Consider the following 18,533-nt stretch of genomic DNA (forward strand, 5'->3'; position numbering starts at 1 on the left):
GAGAGACAGCGAGAGAGAGAGAGGGCGGGAAAGAGAGCAAGAGAGAGAGAGAGAGAGTTCGGGATTTCGTTGTAATCATGTTAGGAGAGTATTGATTTCGTGAGCGCACTCCAATTGGCAGCATCTCCACTACAGCGCCGGCGCGTCATCCTCGGTTCACATCGACGGAACGAGTTGTAAGCAAATGAGAACATGTGTGGGATCTGAGAGAGTGAGAAAAGGCAAGGGGGGATAGAGGGGAGCAATAGGAGGTGTGATAAAAGACTATTTTATCAGCCTGACAAGTGGATACGAACATTTTTGATCGCTGGACTATTTTTTTTTCTTTTTATTTTCCAGACTGGGAATTTATCGATTCGTCACATGCGCACGCCTCTTCATTATAATTGCAGACAGTTGGGTGCTGTTCAGGCTGAATGGACTTGAATGTGCCGCTGCCAGCTTAATCCGTGCAGACTGGAAGATTTAATAATTCACGGTAATCACGCATTATCGCCTCAGTGGATGCTCTCAACACAGCTCTGGTGATTTTCTCCACCATTCTTCCTGTTGTCTTGTGGAGGATTTATCGACGACTGCTTTGCAAATATGCTCCTTATCTGAAATATCATCTGTTGCTGCAACTGGATTGAAAAGCCCCCACATGACTGGCTCTGACACGCTTTGAGGTAATGTGGACTGTTGAATAAGAAGCATTTTAATCACCGTTTGATATTTTGACTCCAGGTAAAATGGACGAAAAATTATTATTACTTTTATTACTTCTCTTATCTCTGCACGCGAGGCTGTGATTCTGCTTGTGTTCATCATGATTTTTTTACTCCGTTCAATTGCCTCTTATTGATTCAGACTGGAAGCTTAATAGCAGTATTACAAGGCAAATTTGAAGTGAGGACAGTTGCGGATCGTGGAGGTATTTCCCTCCCTCGCTCTTCATTTGATTTCATTTTTCAACTGAAGGGTAAATGTTGATGATGGAGGACGACGAATTAGACAATCATCAGGTTGATTCGGATTTCGAGCCGCAGAGCCGGCCTCGCTCGTGCACCTGGCCGCTGCCTTGCCCGGAGGATTTCCCCGGTGGACACGAGGTCAGCGGGGGTCTTCCGCTGGCCAACATCAAGGTGGAACCGGAGGACGTCCCGGCTTGCATAGCGGGGCTCGTGGGCGGAACGCCCGGGGAGCTGAAGCATCCAGCCGGCGCCCCGGCACCCACAGGCGCGACGCACCCATGCCTGGCTGGCGCGGCGCTCGATGTGACCGGACCGCTGCGCAAAGCCAAATCCTCGCGGCGGAACGCGTGGGGGAACCAGTCCTACGCGGATCTCATTACCCGCGCCATCGAGAGCACCCCAGAAAAGAGACTCACGCTGTCACAGATATACGACTGGATGGTCCGTTATGTGCCCTATTTCAAGGATAAGGGCGACAGTAACAGCTCAGCTGGCTGGAAGGTAAGAAATAAAGCACACACAATGGAGGTTTTGACGTGTTAATCACAAGAGTGTCTCGAGATTATTCCTATTCACTAAGCCATTATGATTTTTTCACCCCTCGTGCCATACACATGTCACCGTGGGATTCCGTGTCGGTTACGCATGAATGGTGCCATGCGTTATCTTGTCTTAGTTCATTACTGCCGTCAGTCAGTCTAATAGATCATTGATGGCAGGGATGTAATAGACTGGAGTGTAGTCACTTGCTGCGTGTGTGTAACCAGTTCATCTCAGAGCAGCTCATGATGGGCAACAGCGTCCGTAGTAGCGCATGAAATCCTTTCAGCAGAAGCAGGAGAGTTAATGATTTATTCCCTGCAAATAAATGAGGCAGATAAACAGAATAGTCAATGCATTTTCATGCAAATAGGCAGCACACATTTTTAAAAACACACCAACAGAGGGGCACGTAGCAGGAGGTCAGCTGTCCACAATGTAAATATTCAGAGGGGTGTCCACAAGTGACCACAGTCAACCACCGCTGCCTGTCTGGCTGAAAGCCTGGAGTAACCTCCTGGACTTCTGCCCATGTTATCAGCTTCTGCTCCCAGCCTCATCATGCTGCTATTCATTATGGCCATCTGAGGACAGGGAGAAGGGGCAGGGGAGATCAGCAGTGCTTGTCCTCACGGAGCGCCTCTGCTGAGCTGATGAGACTTGATGTTAATGATCTGCTCACCTTTTCTATGGCAATGTGTGACAAGTTAGAGGCTGTATCATCATTCATCAGAATCATGCGCTAGGCTGTTTTTGACCAAAGCAAGACCACTCAACAGGACTTCACATTGTCTCGCCTCACCTGTTCCTCAGCATAAACCCATTATTGAATAGACAGTTAATGCTGATTCCTAGATTTATCCCATTAAATACTTAGTGGAAGAATTCTTTAGTTGGCAGCCACATGATTTCTACCCGCCCAAAACTATCTGGGTGTGCCATTCATATCATCAAATACAATCAAAGACCAAATTAATGGCACACATCCAGCAACACATACATATTTGATCCTTTCCGAGAAGCCAGTCTGTTGTCAAAACTTGTAGCGTTGCATAACACAGACTCTGTCACCGCTCGGAGTCTCAGCCGTAATCACAAGCACATGACTTGACACCTTAAGCCTGTCCCATTAAAGTGAACTCTGCTAAGGTGCGTCTCCAGGTAGACTTCATAGTTGCACCAACACTCTTCAACCACAGGGCCTCTTTATCTTTAGTGCCAGAGTCCTAGTCTGCTATTTATGAAACTGCAAATTAGGAGGGGGTTGACACTGGTAGTCTGAGGTCCTGGGCTATTTCAGGCCACCGGCGAGACGTGGGGCCCACTCCAGGTAATGACGGGGCATTAGGTAAGTCGTTTAAAGCAGGCAGCCAGAATGTCAGTAACAGGGTTGACCTGGTTTGGTCAGAGACAGAGTGGTAATGTAAACATACACTTAGAGTCACATGTACTAACAGGAACCAGCATATGGAAATATTCACTCAGCAGTGTGTGTACAGTAAAACCATAATTTCTGATGCAACTGCCTACCTTGGCTCTTGCAATAAATGTGTTCAACTTTTAAGTGAACTTGGCACGTCAAATGAGAGGTCCTTTTGAATCTGTAGGAATACAAAAGGAAGCCCAATGGAATATTTGTTTGTTTTTGGTAGTATGACAGAAATGTACATGCAAATTATTTCATTAAGGGAGTTATGGAATAAAAAGGGCAGCGACACACAAAACATAATCTGTTTGTTTTTAAGATCGCACGTAAAGACCAAGTTCAACCAGGTTAATATGAAGTCCATATTCAGATTAAACCCCTGAACCCAGGAGCCAAAAACACGCTATCTCCCCTCCTCACTTGCGCACAACACAGGTGCACTCTCATACATGTAATTTTACAATCATATCAGGCAATTATATTTGACAGCAGCATTTGCAAGTTGGAAAACATTACTTGTATCATCCGCTACATTTTCATCTCAATCAACAATATCATGCACGAGCAAAGCACTGGATGCAAAACAGCCGGCTGCTTTTTTTTTGTTGTTGTGGCAGGGAAAGGGAAAAAAAGATAAAAGAATTGTTGGTAAGCTGCTGATGAAATAAAATGAAATTAAGTGGTATAGCTTGGCAGTTTGCGTAGGAGGCTGGCGGGCGGGGGGTTGGGTTGGGGTTGATGGCTTGATGATGGGTGCTAGACAGCCAGTACACCTAGACAGTGCCATTAAGCTCCTATAAATACCTAATGGCTTCTGACTTCTAGGAAGACCGCAGTATTCTGAGGTCATGGCTTCCTAATCACCTCCTTACTGAAGGGAAGTTACGTAGAATCATGTAGTTGTGAACCTGATTACACTTTCCACAGTCACTACTGAGGTGTAGATTAATGGCAGCTTGACTGGCCTTTATTTTCCAGTGTTCTGTTAACTGCAACCCAATTGGCAGCATAAAAGTTGGCAAGGTATGTCTCTGCAAACCAAAGATATGTAACGTTTAAACAGTATTACATTGCCAATATGTTACACATACATTTCTTAACATTTCAACACAGCTGCGATTAATGTGTGATTATGTGGCACAAAAACCTCTTGGTTATGGTTGGGGAAAGATCATATTTTGGCTAAAAATACCAGGCTTTGGTGCCACAATCACAGCTGGAAATGTAAATGGGTGAAAGATCTCTGTCTACAAATGGATTTCTGCCAGAAGTGCATTATTTGTTCCGTCATAGTCGTCATGGTTTTACCGCTAATGCTAAAAAAGATTTTTCGAGTATTATTTGCTTCAAATCAAGGCAAAAAATTTGATCCTAACAGGGACCGCCATTATGCATATTGCTGCATGAAATGCAAATGTTTAGTATCAGTTGATACAAAGTGTAAAGCTGAATGCGAAGGCACACTGGCATTTCACTGTACATTTAGCATAAAATGAATTTACCACTCTAAATTATAAACAATGGATTACCGCAAAGGAAAGAGGCAAAGATATGGCAGTTTTAATTAATGTGCACTTCTCTGTAGGGATGGGTAACATCAACAAAACCTGGTATTAAATGGCCCCAGGGCCAAATTATTAAAGATGCTTCATCAACGGTAGCTTTCTTTTTGAAGGTAAAATGTTTTATTTTACACTTTTTATGCATACATTACTGCCTTCTTCCAGGGTTAAAATGCATGCCCAGAGTGCACCAGAAAGCACTATTAAAAAAAAAAAAAAAAAAAAAAGATGTGGGAAATGCTCTTTGACACCCCTAGGTCACTTCAGTGGGCGTCAGTGAGCGGTGACACATCACTCGCATCAAGTGAACTCAATTTTTTTTTCTCACCAGGACCCAAAAATATGGTTGCTTAGCAGCCATTTCACCTATGTGTCACACCATCCATTGTCCCCTCCACTACCAGATGAAAAAGCAGGCTCATATACATATATTTCAAACTACGTCACTTTAGAAATATTGCTTTGATTCGTATGAATGTACAGACCTAACGTGGTGTTCAAAAAACACACAATGGCAACACTGTCTTCTTGCAACTGGGCTGGCAATCAAGCTAGTCCAACATAGAAATTTACAGGATGCTAAACTGAAGTTAGCGATTGTTTCTGAAGCCATGTATTTACGGTTGTGTTTTATGCCTTTACAGCTAATTATATCTAAATATGTCCTCGGGTGCATGTGGATGCATACTGCATGTGTGCGTGGGAGAAGCACATGTCAATTGCAACAAAGCGTCAGGGTTGGTAGAGTTGTGTGTGTGTCTTTGTGGGGGCTAGTGCAGGGGGAGGTGCTGTCTACTTCTATAGGCGTGTGTGTTTGGGCCCGCTGATTGGTCTGACAGCATGTCACTGCAGAGAATGCTGCATAGTCTTGCTCTTGACTTCATAATGCCTCTAATGGAGGGGTTTAAAGGCAAGTTGGTGTGGGGATCGCCCTGTAGGCGCCCAGAAGTTGATTAACTTCAAGGGGGTTAGATAGAGCTTTTGTAATGCTTGGAGGGTTTGCTTTATTGTATATATCACTGTGGTAGTTATGGGATACAAAAATCCACAATACATCAATCGCTTTGTTGTATAGAGTTTATTTAAATAAATCGCATTAGGTTTTGGGCAATTGCAACTACAGTGCATCTGTGAAGAACTGGTTTGTTTCTTTCCTGCTTTATTGTACAACACGTAGCTTCCCTGTATGTGTTTACAGGTTTTTTTCCGGCACTTGGGGCATGTCAGATGCCAGGGGATTGCGCAGCAGGTCGGCAAGGGTGCCAGGCAGTCACTCAGACACTTTAATCCAAAGCGACTAGACTGTTATTTATAAAGTGTCTTTAGGTAGCGGGTCTGTGCAAGGCCAGCAGGGTAAAAGGTCATGTTTCTTCCTTTAATGAAAGAAATCAGAGACAGACCAGAAAGATGAAGCTCCAAAAAATCTAGAGAAATGTGACAGCGACTGCAGGGCAAAGAAAGGGAAAGACGAACTGCATGTGAGGAAATGAAGAGGGAGAAAGAAAGATGTCTCTCTGGGTATATGTATAGTCTTATCTTCTGTAAAGGCACATAACCCCTGTCTCCACAGGCAGTAGTATTTATAACAGAGCAGGATCATATCACTTTATCTAATTGATTTATAGGTAAAGAGACAGACAGACTCTCGTAATCCTGTCACTATGCACGGGCTTCAGCAGCTGCAGTAGAGAAACACTTGTCAAATATGAGGGATATGAATGTCAAATGTGCAGCAGAGAGCGTGTTTGACGAAAGCTTAGCATGAAGTGGGGAGACTTGAAACTTTCTGAGTGTGTGCTGTTGCTCGCGCGTGTCTGTTACGTGTGCATATGTGTAGGAATGCATGCTTGTGTCGCTTGTTGATGGTTGGGGAGTCTGGAGAGACTGGAAACTATCCTAGACTTCAGCTGATTCATATTTTATCCTCCGTCTTGGCTCAGGGGAGCAGAGTAATTTGAGAGTGTGACAGACACACACACACACACACTTACACACTCAGAAAATGAGAGCATATGATGCATGCTGGACAGATTTATGGTGTAGGATTATGAGCACCTTACATCTCCCCTTGGCTCCCGCAGCCAGAGCCAGGTTGGGTTCAGGCAGTATATTCGGGTTGAGCCGGGTTTCTTGTGCCAAGAAGCCCGTTCTCACTGCCTTTTCCCCCTGCAGCCGTCAAGCAGCCGTGGCAGTTCATTTCTCTCTGAAAATGATTAATGTACATGCAAATTACCAAACCATGGGCACGCATTCAAATATGGGAGACAGCAATCAGGAGACGGTAATATGAAAAACAATATAATTTTGCCTTTGATATTACTTTGCTCTCTCCTATCACTCTATCTAGCAGACACCCATGTTATCTTCTCTGTTATCTCTCCACCTTTCTCTCTCCATCCATCTATTAGACGTTCTATACATTTTTTCTCTTTTTTAGTGGTTTTCGGCACAAGGGCCAATTGAGGTGAGGAGTCTTTCTCAAGGGAGCTTTGGCATCAGTCTCCTGCCAGTGATCTAGACTGCCTTAAGCAGCGTGCCTCCTCTCATCTAAGAGAAATCTCATATCTCACATTATCTCAAGAGATAATAGGATAACAATGCTGGATTTTCCCCAGCTCAACTCCTCTCAGCTACTGGGTCTTTTGGAGCAGAATACAAGGGGGATGAGACCGTCAAGTTCCCAATTCGACAGGGTTGAACTAATTTGGATGTTCTTCTCAGCTGAACTGAACTTCAGCTGTTAAAGCATTTCTTACCAAGCCTATTACCCATGGCTTTGCATTTTTTTTTTTTTTTTTTTACAGCCGTTTGGTGACATTTCTCAGAATATTAAATACTCCTCTCACTTCATTTAGTTTCCTTAAACCGAAGAAGCATAGTGAAGCAAAGAGAAATTGTCATTCTTTTCCCATTGCACTATTTAGGGTGATGGTTTTCGACTATTCCCTCTGGCTCACACACACACATACACACACATTTGCACGAATCACACAACACACTTGTGCCTCCTCAAACCACCCATGGAGGAACACTCTGTTCTTGGGTGGGGTGAACCATTTTTGGGGGAGAGGAGGGGGCTGACCGAGAGCGGAAGCGACTTTCTGCGGTGCTGTTTTGCTGTCTGATTTGTTTTGAAACCTGTCTGACTCGCGGCGATTGGCTCATGTGGAAGGTGTGGCTCTGTTTGGTAAGCGCCCGCGGAGTTTTTGGCAAAACCGCTCACAGCTGCAGGGACAGAATGTGGTGTGTGTTTCTCTCTGAGGCTGTGTAAGTTTGGTGTCATGGAGATGTGATTTGGGGGGGCAGCTTTGAGTGTCACACACCAATACTGGATGATATGAACACATCTCTTTTTATTTCCAGGGTTATGCAACTAGGGACAGAAAGAGGTCCTCTCTCTTTCTCTTTCTCTCTTTTTCTCTCTCTCGCTCTCTCTTTGGGTCTATGTGCATTTGGATTAGCACCTCGCTAACTTGAATGGTGGTCTAAAAAATGTAATCTTGCAGTTCTTTTAGATTTTCCAAATTTTATGGAACCGGATGTTTTAAACCTAGACAGTTATAGAAGATGTTTCGCATGTGTTTTGACGCTCACAAAAAATGAGAAAAATGACATCTCTTTCCCGATGTATGTCAATGGGGAAAAGTCCCTCTGGGCCAATATGCATCACATGACCGACTTGAACAGTGTAATTCTACTTTCAGCCACTATGTGAATTTTGCATCACTACTTGCAGACCACCATGAGTGGGTATTTTTTAACGACAGGTTGGGGCATTTTTTAGCCGTTTGTTGTGACCTAACTGGGTATTTTTTAGCAAGAGTTGGAGACATTTTCAGGTGTGTTTTCTTGGGACTAAAGTGTATATTTTTTAACAAGAGGTCAGGATATTTCCAGCTTTACTTGCAGATTCAAAACCTGGCATTTTTAATGAACAATCACAACATTTTTAGTAATGTTTGTAGTAACCAGACAGTATTTTTTATAAGAGGTTGGGAAATTTCCAACTGTGTTTGTGGCTACCAAACCATATATTTTTAAACAAATGTTCAGGACTTTTCTAGATGTACTCGTGGCCACATGAAGAGGTATTTTTCAATGCAAGGATGGGACATTGCATTGTATTTTTAGCAACCAGACCGGGTATTTTTTAATAAGAGGTTGGGACATTTCAAGTTGTATTTGTAGTGACTAAACTTGATATTTTAAAATGAAGTTCGCTACTTTGCCAGCCATATTTGTAGTGACAAAAGCAGGTAAATTATTCATGAGAGGTCTGGACCTTTCCAGCAGTGATTGTGGCAACCAAACTGGGTATTTTCAGCCAAAACATGATCTTTTTCTAATCCTCACCTAGTGGTTTTTGTGCCTAAACCTAAACCCACATCACAACATAAAATGAATTATTGTACAATGCCAGCATTTATTCTGGTAATTAGGTCGCTATATGTCTGGGCAAACATTGAGCTTTAGGCATCCAGCCATAGGTCTAAATGTTAATAAAATGAGAGCGAAAGTCACTGCTCAATTTCCCCCACCCACATCCGATTGACACCAGTACTGTGACTTGTTGTCCTACTAATAAAAACTCCAGGAATTGCTTATATTTTGCTAGTTCAGACAAAGATCTCAAACATTTTTATTGGCTCCTTATACTTCTTAGAATTAAACACTTTTCATTCATGACCATTAAATACTTTCCAAAATGACTAATAGGCAATAAATGACTCATCATCTGATAACTGGCTTGCCTCATAGAGATGAAATACCTCAGTATGCTGTTTCTCAATGTAATGCTGTTAAGAAAATGCCCTTTGTTATTACACATGCTTGATCAGTAGAGTAAGCTGAATGGACAGGAGTCACTTGTTGAAAAGCGTTCTTCTGCTGTGTGAGATATTTGGCATTTTTCAAATTCACTCAAGTGTTTTGTTGAAGTCGCTTTTTCTAATACTGAGAAAAGTCTGTCAGTTTCAATCTGATGGCAGCGTATGAAGTTATTTTGTCCCAGAGAAATGTTATTTGTATTGCAAATGTTGTAAATGGCTTTGGATATTCACTTCGGCGTGCGAGTAAAATGTGTTAGCCCTCGTGGAGCTTGAAATTTCAGTCTCTGTGTGTAGCAGCATGCTTGTTGCTCATCTGTGTCAATGTGCATAATGTGTGATTGTCGTTGTGTGTGTGTGTGTGTGTGTGTGTGTGGATGTTTATGAGTGCATTTCTCTCCCCTTTTTCCCTGCATCAGTGTATATGAGTGTGTGTCTGTGTGTGTGCATGTGGGTGTGGGGGGGTTGATGGGCTCAGTGGGAGCCCGGATCCCGGGGGAACAGCTCTCGTTAATAATTCAGACGAGGCTCATTATCAAGGCAGCGCAGATTTCTCCCTGATTCCACCTTAATTGCAGGCAGGCTGCTCCACTCAGGCAGGCGGTAGTCACGCTGGGTCGACTCTCTCTGTCTTTTTCTCCACCACTACAGGGCCTGCTCTGCTCCACTCTGTTCTGCTCCGTCTCCAGTACTCACCCCTATCACAGCAAGACGGCCTCAGGCTAGCCTACTCCATATTAGCGTACACCTTAATAGCCGTACTATGAACATGCTATTTCTTTGTACTTAAAGATGTGCCTCATATATTTCTGATTAGATGCAGACCATGCACTGTTTGGGCATCACTATGGAATGTTTGGTTTCGTTGGCCAACAAAGACGCAATGTGGTTGGTTGTAGACCTCAAAGAATAATTAATCATATTAACTTATTTGCACAGAATGAATCAGCAACCTTTTTGATGATCAATTAATCATTTCAGTCATTTATCAGAATTAAATGCCAACAGTTTGCTGACTCTCAAAGTGAAATTTTGCTGCTTTTCTTGGCTGTACAACATTATGAATTGAATATTTTTTCAGTTTTTCTTCACAGAACATTTTTTGTAGACCAAGGATGTTCAGCTTGCTTTGCCTTGGGCTCACTTTAGTAATATGATTAGGTACCAGTGGCCAGTTATTAGACATTAATAACATTTATCAGTATTTCTAAGAAATGAATTGACTGCTTTTAACCATAGACTGTATAAAATACTGGAGGAAGCCACCGTGGTGTCATCAGTTGGTTTGTGGACTGCTGTTTTGAGGCCTCAAATTCTGCATTTCAGCCTTTGCCAACTTGGATTTTTGGAACCAGTAGTGACCATATTTGGGCAAGAGGTGGCGATTAGAGGAACTACAGTTTTTGGCCTTTCGGTGTTACTTTTTTAACTCTGAAGGTCGCTACTTGTTTTTCAACCTTTTGATGTTTGCTGTCCCCACTTCTCTTTGCCAAGAAGCAAATTCAGTCGCAGCAACCCTGCACAGGTCAGGTGTATGCAGGCGTGTTTCTAGGATTTGACAACATGCGGGGCTTAACCTGAACCTCTGTCAGGGGAATCTACCTCTTGCACTTTTTTTATAAACAAGCTCCATTTTGATGCTTTTTATGCACTCTGGCACCTTTTTTACTTTCAAAATACAAAATTTGAATTTGAAAATGGTCTATGGACCATCGATGAGTTGAGTGTCATTGTAGACATGATGATTCATTACAAAAATAACATTTATTGAAAAAGAAAACAATCATTAGATCCAGCCTTTATGATTTACATTTCATTATGACTGAAGCACCATTTTGTGCTTGCAGATCCATCTAAAACATAAGCTATATAATGCCTTATGATGATGCTCATGACACAATGCCTAATGTGTTTTGCAGTGGTTATATGCTTTGTGAAATATTATAATGGTGAGTTTATCCTTGAAATAGCCTATAGCATATTATCATACTGATGACACTATAGGACGTGTGTTGCCATGATTTATATCGGGCTACAATAATACTCCTCTTCATGCCCATCTATAGGCTTATGTAATGTATCTTGTCTTCATAATTTACACTGACTGATGGGTTCCCATTCAGTCCATTCACCGAAGCCTCGCTGAGAGAGCAACATAATGGGCCTGATCTTGTCATACATGTATATGAATATTTCAGATCAAGCCATTGTAACTAGATGGGGCTTTAGATAAACAACACAGATGCTTCTTCCTCTTTGCTCTTGCTATAAGATGAAGTGTGCTTCGAGCTGTATTTCTCTCTAGGCCACAAAACTCGCTTCCCACAAATCACGGTGCCCATATTTCCTAATTCAATTTTTCTCTTCGTCGGATATCTCTTCCTGTATGCAAGGGATTGATGGCTGTGCGCATGTGTGCAAATGTGTGTGTTTACGTGCACGCATATTGCCGTGCCTGTCCCTGAGAAAGAGATGATGTATACCGAGCTAAACGGTGTATTTCACAACGCTCCATCTCCGGACCCTTCCTGGCAGCCACGTGCCGGGTCTCTCGCTCCTCTCTGCCTGTCCATCAAGCTCCTGTCATGAGCCAAAGGATTGTGGGAGGGGAAAGAAGAGCGTATGAGGGCCGTCGATCAGTTTACCTGAGCTTGGCGGTCCCGGCAAGTGATGGAGGGAGCCAGCTCACAAAGGGAAATGTAGTTAACGTTGACGGATCGGGGCAGGTGGATAGAAAAAATAGGAGGGCAGCGGAGAGGAGGAGTAGCAAGAGTTATGTTCAAGAAAGATGCTTGTTATGCTAATGGCTGGTGGATGTGCTGCGGCTGGGGCATGCGCCCGCGGCTGATGGATGGAGCTGTGGAGGTCACCTCGGGTAGCGGCTGGTCACTGCACCCCTGCTGAGCTGTAATGTCTGCTCACCTGAGCTGAAAGAGGAAACTGACCTTGGAAAGAAATCACTTTACATCCCAGCGTGGATATTTGTATGTGTAAAAGCAAACCATGTGTGAGCAAATCTGTGTGGGATCCAGCATATGTGTTGGGAGGTTACAGGATTGGGGCGAGGTTGTTGGGTTATGAGGTGACTGTCAGACCAGCTGGGATCGGGGGGGGAGGGGTGTGTGTTTTTGTGCGTTTGAGGGGAGGTACGGTCAGACAGGGGGGTGAAATTCTTCCCTCCCCGATTGGATTTGTGTGTCACTGACTTGAATCTGGGTCAGGATACTGGGTCCGGTGTTTAGTATGCTAACCGTGTGAGGTCTGAACTCCAAGTCTGCTCATAGCCCTGAATGAACCCAGCACGTCTGCCTCGCTCTGTCTCCTCTCCCCCTTTTCTCTCTTTCTCTTGGACCTTTTTTTCATCTTTCCCCTCTTTCTCCCTCGTTTTTTTCTCTCCGTGCCGAGAGCCTTTTTCTATCCCCTCCTCTGTCTCTCTGCCTTTTTTCTCTCCGTACCCCAGGCTTTTTTTTCATACCCTTCTTTCTCGTGCTCTCTTTTTCACTGTCAGTCACTCACGGCCTTCTCTTCTCTCCTCACTTGTTCTATTTCACACTCTCAGTCCTCCCCACAAAGTAGCCTTTTTATCACTCATTTCCCTCTTCCCTCGCTCATTTCTCCTGCTCCTTTCATGTGCTTTTGAAATCCCCTTTTCATCTTTAGCTCTCGCTCTCTCTTGCCTGCTCTCTCCTACACACACACACACACACACACACACACACACACACACACACACACAGGCTCATTCAGTCATTCCTTTATTATCCCAAAACTAAAGTGATAAATGGCTCTCTTTCTTCTCCGTAAATGTCACTCGGGGAATTGTCTCTGCTCATTGATTGACTGGAGTAGAAGGATGGCCACACATGCACGTGCACCAGTCGCCCACACGTGCACACGGGCACAAAAGAGAAAGACAGAAGAAGAAGAGGGCGGCTGGGTAATGATCTATCATTAGAAGTACAGCTTGGCTGGGACTGTAGCCGTCAGGGTTAACATCTGGCCCTCGCAGGTCCAGCTTTCTCTCAGAGGTTGATGCATCATTTGAAGAACTTGTGCGGTTGGTTTATAATGAAGCATCAATTCTCAACAGGACTTGGCATTCACAGGAGTGCCGGGAAGCAGGAGCTCGACAAGGGATCAATCACAGTTAAACAATCTGAGCAGGCAGGCCGGGCCCGTCTTGCCATTCTTTTCTTTCTAAAGTGGCGTGACGCAGAATGCATAAGTGTTATCCCCGGTTTTATCATTTATCTTTAGCATATTCCTAAGTGTCAGAAAAGTGGCGGCTGAGGAAATAGGCACCAGAGCAGACGGTGTGCCACATGTGTGTGTAAGTAAGTAGGGGTTAATAATGCTCAGTCATTTTCTTAATGTCTCATTCACCCTGCCTCAGGCTAAAGAGCTTGATAAAGGTCAAGACTGCTGGTGGTTGCATGTCGTCTTCCCTTATTTCATTCTCTTCACTGCACAGCGGGGAGGAGGGAACCAAAAGTCCGCGGCCAGGCAGCGACTATCCGCGTCCCTTCGTTCTCAGAACCAGGATAAAGAGATTTAATAGGGAGACAGAAGGGAGATGGGGCGGGCGGCTCAGTCAATGAAGAGGGGATGAAAATATTAAATTGATAGAGAGACAAAGATATAAAGACAAGAAGAGGGAGGTGAGGAAGATGGAGAGGGAGAGAAAAGAGAGTTGGGATAATACAGAGTAGATTATAGGGCATCCAAGCAGGACTGGAAGCCAGACTTGGCTGCACTTCAGCTACACTCTGCACTTTTCAGCTCAAGTGTGCGTCCATTAGTGCACTCCCATTGCACTCAGAAAAGCCATGCACTCTGAGATGCAACACACATGCATGCACACGGCAACATTCTTACATACCATTCATACATGCAAAGCCCCAAAGACATACAGTACAGTTATCTTACAGTGTCCCTCACACACATTTCCCCAAAAAGCTACGCTGACCCAGTCTTGCTCCTCCTCTCTCTCCCTCTCATTTTCCCTCACACACACACACACACGCGCACACATTCACGATCCCTTCACTAGCCACCAGATTGCTTCCCGTCAAAATAAATAATTAAATGCGTGCAATAACAGCTTCCGAAAAAAGATCCCTCAATTAGTGCAAAATGGGTAAATGGCATGGGGGTAGGAGCTGCGAGGGGGGTGGGGGGAGTGGTATTTCGGGAACACACACACACACACACACACACACACATATACATCTACACATACACACAATCTATTACATAAGGCATGACCCAAGAAGGTTTTTATGCAGTTGTGCAAGGGTAATTTCTCCCCTCCCCTTTAGCAATCAGCTTAGTGAAGTCTTTTCTCAAATCCTTACAAGTGATCCATGCCCAAAGAGCAGCCGGGGAGAGATCTAGATGAGCGCCAAGGAGGTGCAAGAAGGGTGGCTGAGGGGATGCTGCAGGGGTCAGCGTTGTGTGTGTTTGTGGAGCCTTCTTTGTACATTTCCAGGGCTGTGTTATCTGAAACGGTGATTAGAAAAGGTTGTAATTCATGCAAGGGAGTCTGTGTGTGAGAGAGAAAGAGATACAGGGCTAGACACTGATGTTCCTTTTGAGAAAGGTGTGTGGTAAAGGGCAGAGGTTGCAATGTTACCTGGCTATGATGAGAGAGAGGTAACTGTAGGATAGATGCATGTTTATTCACAGGGATTGGCGTGGTAGGGAGCTTTACAGCCTGACCGTGAAGATCAGTAATTAAGTTGGAATTGCTAAATCCCCTCGTGGAAATAAAAGCATGATTCAGACTTTAATGGAGCTGCAACTGATGATTATTTTCATTATTTCTTAATCTATGGATTATTCTAATTAATAGATTATTGTTTAGTGCATAAAATAAAAAGAATAGAGGGACACAAGCTTAATGTAAGCATCCAAAGACCAAAGGTCATCTTTCCTATTTTCCATTTTTTTAAAAACATCTTCAATGAGATGGAGGCTTCAGCGGTTTTAGTGTTTGCCTTATAGCCAGGAGCGTAGTACCAAATTCTGGGCCCAATACATGAGCAGTCTTTGTGGACACCCCACCTCCCTTGATCCATTTCCCTTTCAATGCACATTTTGATTTTTTTTCATAGTGACTTTGCTTTCTTTCTTTCTTTCTTTCTTTCTTGGGGAAACACATGACACTCTATGAACTACAGTTATAGCTCGATTAGGCCATTTAATAGGAACACTGTCCTTGTCCCACTATACAAGCACCGAAGGAGAACTGATTTATTGACAAAAGTATGTCCTACTCCGCCATGGTAGGTGGCGATATGCCCCCTTTTGGCTTGTTGCTGTTGGACCTTCTTCCGATTGACCTATTACATCACATACCTAACAAGTTAGGGTTACATGTCAAATGGTGACAACATGGATAACTTTTTGGCACTGTACGTTTTGTATGCACCCAACACTTAACTTCTTAGTGATTTGTTTTCTTCCCTTCCTCTTCTTATTTTGTTTTTCCCAGCTGTCTTTCTTCTACATCTGTATGCTGTTTGACTTTCTGGTCAAAAATCCAGTTTTAGACAGACTAACACAATAATTAAACTTTTTCTACCATTATGTAAATGCACTTATTGGGTCTTGCTGTGTTTAGAGATGATTCCTACTGCAGGGATGGACAAAACCATTGTGCATCTTTAACGGGTGAGAGGGGCCTCAGCAAGCTTTCACTATTTTTTTAATACAAAGTTCTGTCTTTCAACCAACCTATTCTGCCAATTTTAATTAAGATATGGAATTAATTATTTAGATTTTTTTAAAAATGCAAACAAAACCAAACTTTTCATCCCAGGCTTTTCAAGGCCTTCCCCTCCCGTTGGGATCCTTTGGTGATTAATCCCACCCCCCCCCTCTACGATGCCCCGTCGCATACCCACCCCACTGTCCTCTGTTGTACCTGGTTGGTCACGTGTTCCTTCAGCAAATGCTCACATGCCAGTTTCATTTCTGACACCGCACCACGCCAAAAATCTTTTCACACAGCTGGCATCTGGCCGTATTGTACTGTTGTCATCAGCAGGGCTATAATACTAAACTACACTCACAGCAGGTGCCAAAAGCAAGCTCGCAAATGTTTCACTGGGACAAATATATTACAGAATAGGCCTAATCTGTGTGTGATGAATGCTACGACAGTACAGCAAACAGATGGATGCCTGAACCTGGAAACCTATCGAGTAAGCAAACTAGGGGAGAATTAGCACTAGCGCTAACACAGCTAGCTTAGGCTGAGCTGTTCTGATTTTTAAATGTCAGGCATGTTGATTCTGGTATTCAGCAGCACAGGTCACAGACCTGGAGGGACAGAAGGAGATCAGAGGGATCACTCTGACTAAAGAGAGGGTGAAGGGAGTGATGGAGAGAGTCTTATGGTGGAGTGGTGCACGAATGACTGTGGACATGAAGCATACTGACACAGAGTGTCAGATGAATGGATGGATTGATGGGTAAACGTACAAATGAATAAGCTGATGGTTGAAGGGGTGAAGGGCTGGCACGAACAACATGCAGGGGATGAAGTGCTGAGATGGAGTATGGAAGTGACGGCTAAAGAAGTGAAAATGTCTCACATGTGTAGAACAGTTGTTTCACCTTGCCACAGTTAAGAGTAGGTCAACTTGCAGTGATGTTTAGTGCAAGGAGAGAAGCGGCTGTGCAATGCAGAGTGGGTGAAAATGGGAGCAATGGGCTGAAATGGAAAGATGTAAGCGTAGAAGGGAAGTAGGATGGATAAATCTGGAGCTGGGTAAATGAAAAGCTGCAACGCACCGTGCTTAAGTGAGGGCACGGCTTGAAAGATATGGGGAGGGACAGAGAGGGTCAATCAGAGATGCAGGGTGAGAGGGGGGAAGATGGATGGAGGGAGGGAGAGTGACAGAGGGGGAGAAAATGACAGAGGAGGGGGTCTTTGCGGTGGGGCGATTGCGTGACTGAGAGGAAAGTGCACTGCTGTGTGTGTAATGCTCTCAAGACGGATATTAAGACGCGCTGCCCCGACTCACACAGTCACTGCCCCTCTCTCCCCTTTTCTCCTTTACTCTCCTCCATTCTGCTCCCTCTCTTGCTCCCTCCGCGTCCACTAATGATCCTCGCGTCCTGCCACACTGCCAGGCTGAGTGATGCCCACTGACAGTCGCGCTCAGGCGGAAACGCTGCAACCCCCCCTTCCAGGAGTGCTGTGACACACACACACACGCGCGCACACACACACAGAACATACAGAGGTGTAGCACTTTCTCACATGCATGTATCAGCTCATGCAAAGCTGCTGACAGATGAGAGTGTGTGTGTGTCTGTGTGTGTGTATGCGACCATCACCCGCACCGAGCCCCTTCGTGGTGCTCACAGTCACGCACTTACTGTAAATATGCCTCCATTCGGCTGCATCTGTCTTCAGGAATTTTCATGTGATGGATAGACGTGGGCCATCGAGGTAATCACAGGGTACAGCTAGCTCGATAATGATGCTCCCCAGTCTGTCTTTTGGCCCGTGAGCTTGATGACAAATGAATTTGTAAAAGCGGACATGGACACAACAGATAATAGATTTTGAATTTAAGCATTTCTCGCTATAGATGCACTACAGTTTGCATAGAAATGCTACATCTAATTTTTTTATTTTGTTTCTGCAAATGCGGCATCAAAGTCGCAGATTAGTCATTTGACACACTGCATATGCAATCCACTTTATTTTGCAATTTAGATGACAGAATTAGACAAAGGGTGATAAATGCACTGGAGTACCCAGTTGACAGCAAAGTGAAATCTTGAACTCAACCTCTTAAAGTACAGTGAGCATTGCCAATGCAGTCCCTTCTCAAAGGTTAATTCCCCTCTCAGTACCTCCGCTGGTTTCCCTCTATCATGCCTAGACTGTGTTGGCAGTCGAGGCAGGAAACAGTGAGTGGGGTGGGGGGGCAGCTTGTGGTGCTGCTTGTTTTTAAGTTAGTCTGTGGCTGCGGCCCAAATGCATGAAAGCATCCTATTGAGGTGGTGTTTATAGGTAAAAAAAAAAAAAAATAGAAGTCTTTAGTTGTGTGATTCTCTCTGTCTCTCTTTTTAGATAGTTTATATGGTAAGCTTTCTTTTATATCTCTGAATGGTGGTTCTTTAACCAAAGAATAAAATTCCTACACCTCCCAACATAAAGAAGTTAAAGTATAAAATGTCTCTGCGATGTTAACACTTATGTGTTTGC

The 18,533-nt window shown here is 44.0% G+C and overlaps 1 protein-coding gene across 1 annotated transcript in view; it reads left to right on the plus strand.

Annotated features, from left to right (window-relative positions):
• Positions 1–220: 220 nt before the first annotated feature.
• The window catches only part of LOC121946167 (forkhead box protein O3-like), a 36,956-nt gene continuing 18,643 nt past the window's right edge, over positions 221–18,533 (plus strand). Inside the window, exon 1 of the mRNA XM_042490632.1 lies at positions 221–1,454. Within this exon, the coding sequence (XP_042346566.1) occupies positions 966–1,454 (489 nt within the window). The 5' untranslated portion in view covers positions 221–965. The remainder of the gene's footprint in view (positions 1,455–18,533) is intronic.

This window comes from Plectropomus leopardus, chromosome 7 (assembly GCF_008729295.1).
Source record: "Plectropomus leopardus isolate mb chromosome 7, YSFRI_Pleo_2.0, whole genome shotgun sequence".
Classification (NCBI taxonomy): domain Eukaryota; kingdom Metazoa; phylum Chordata; class Actinopteri; order Perciformes; family Serranidae; genus Plectropomus; species Plectropomus leopardus.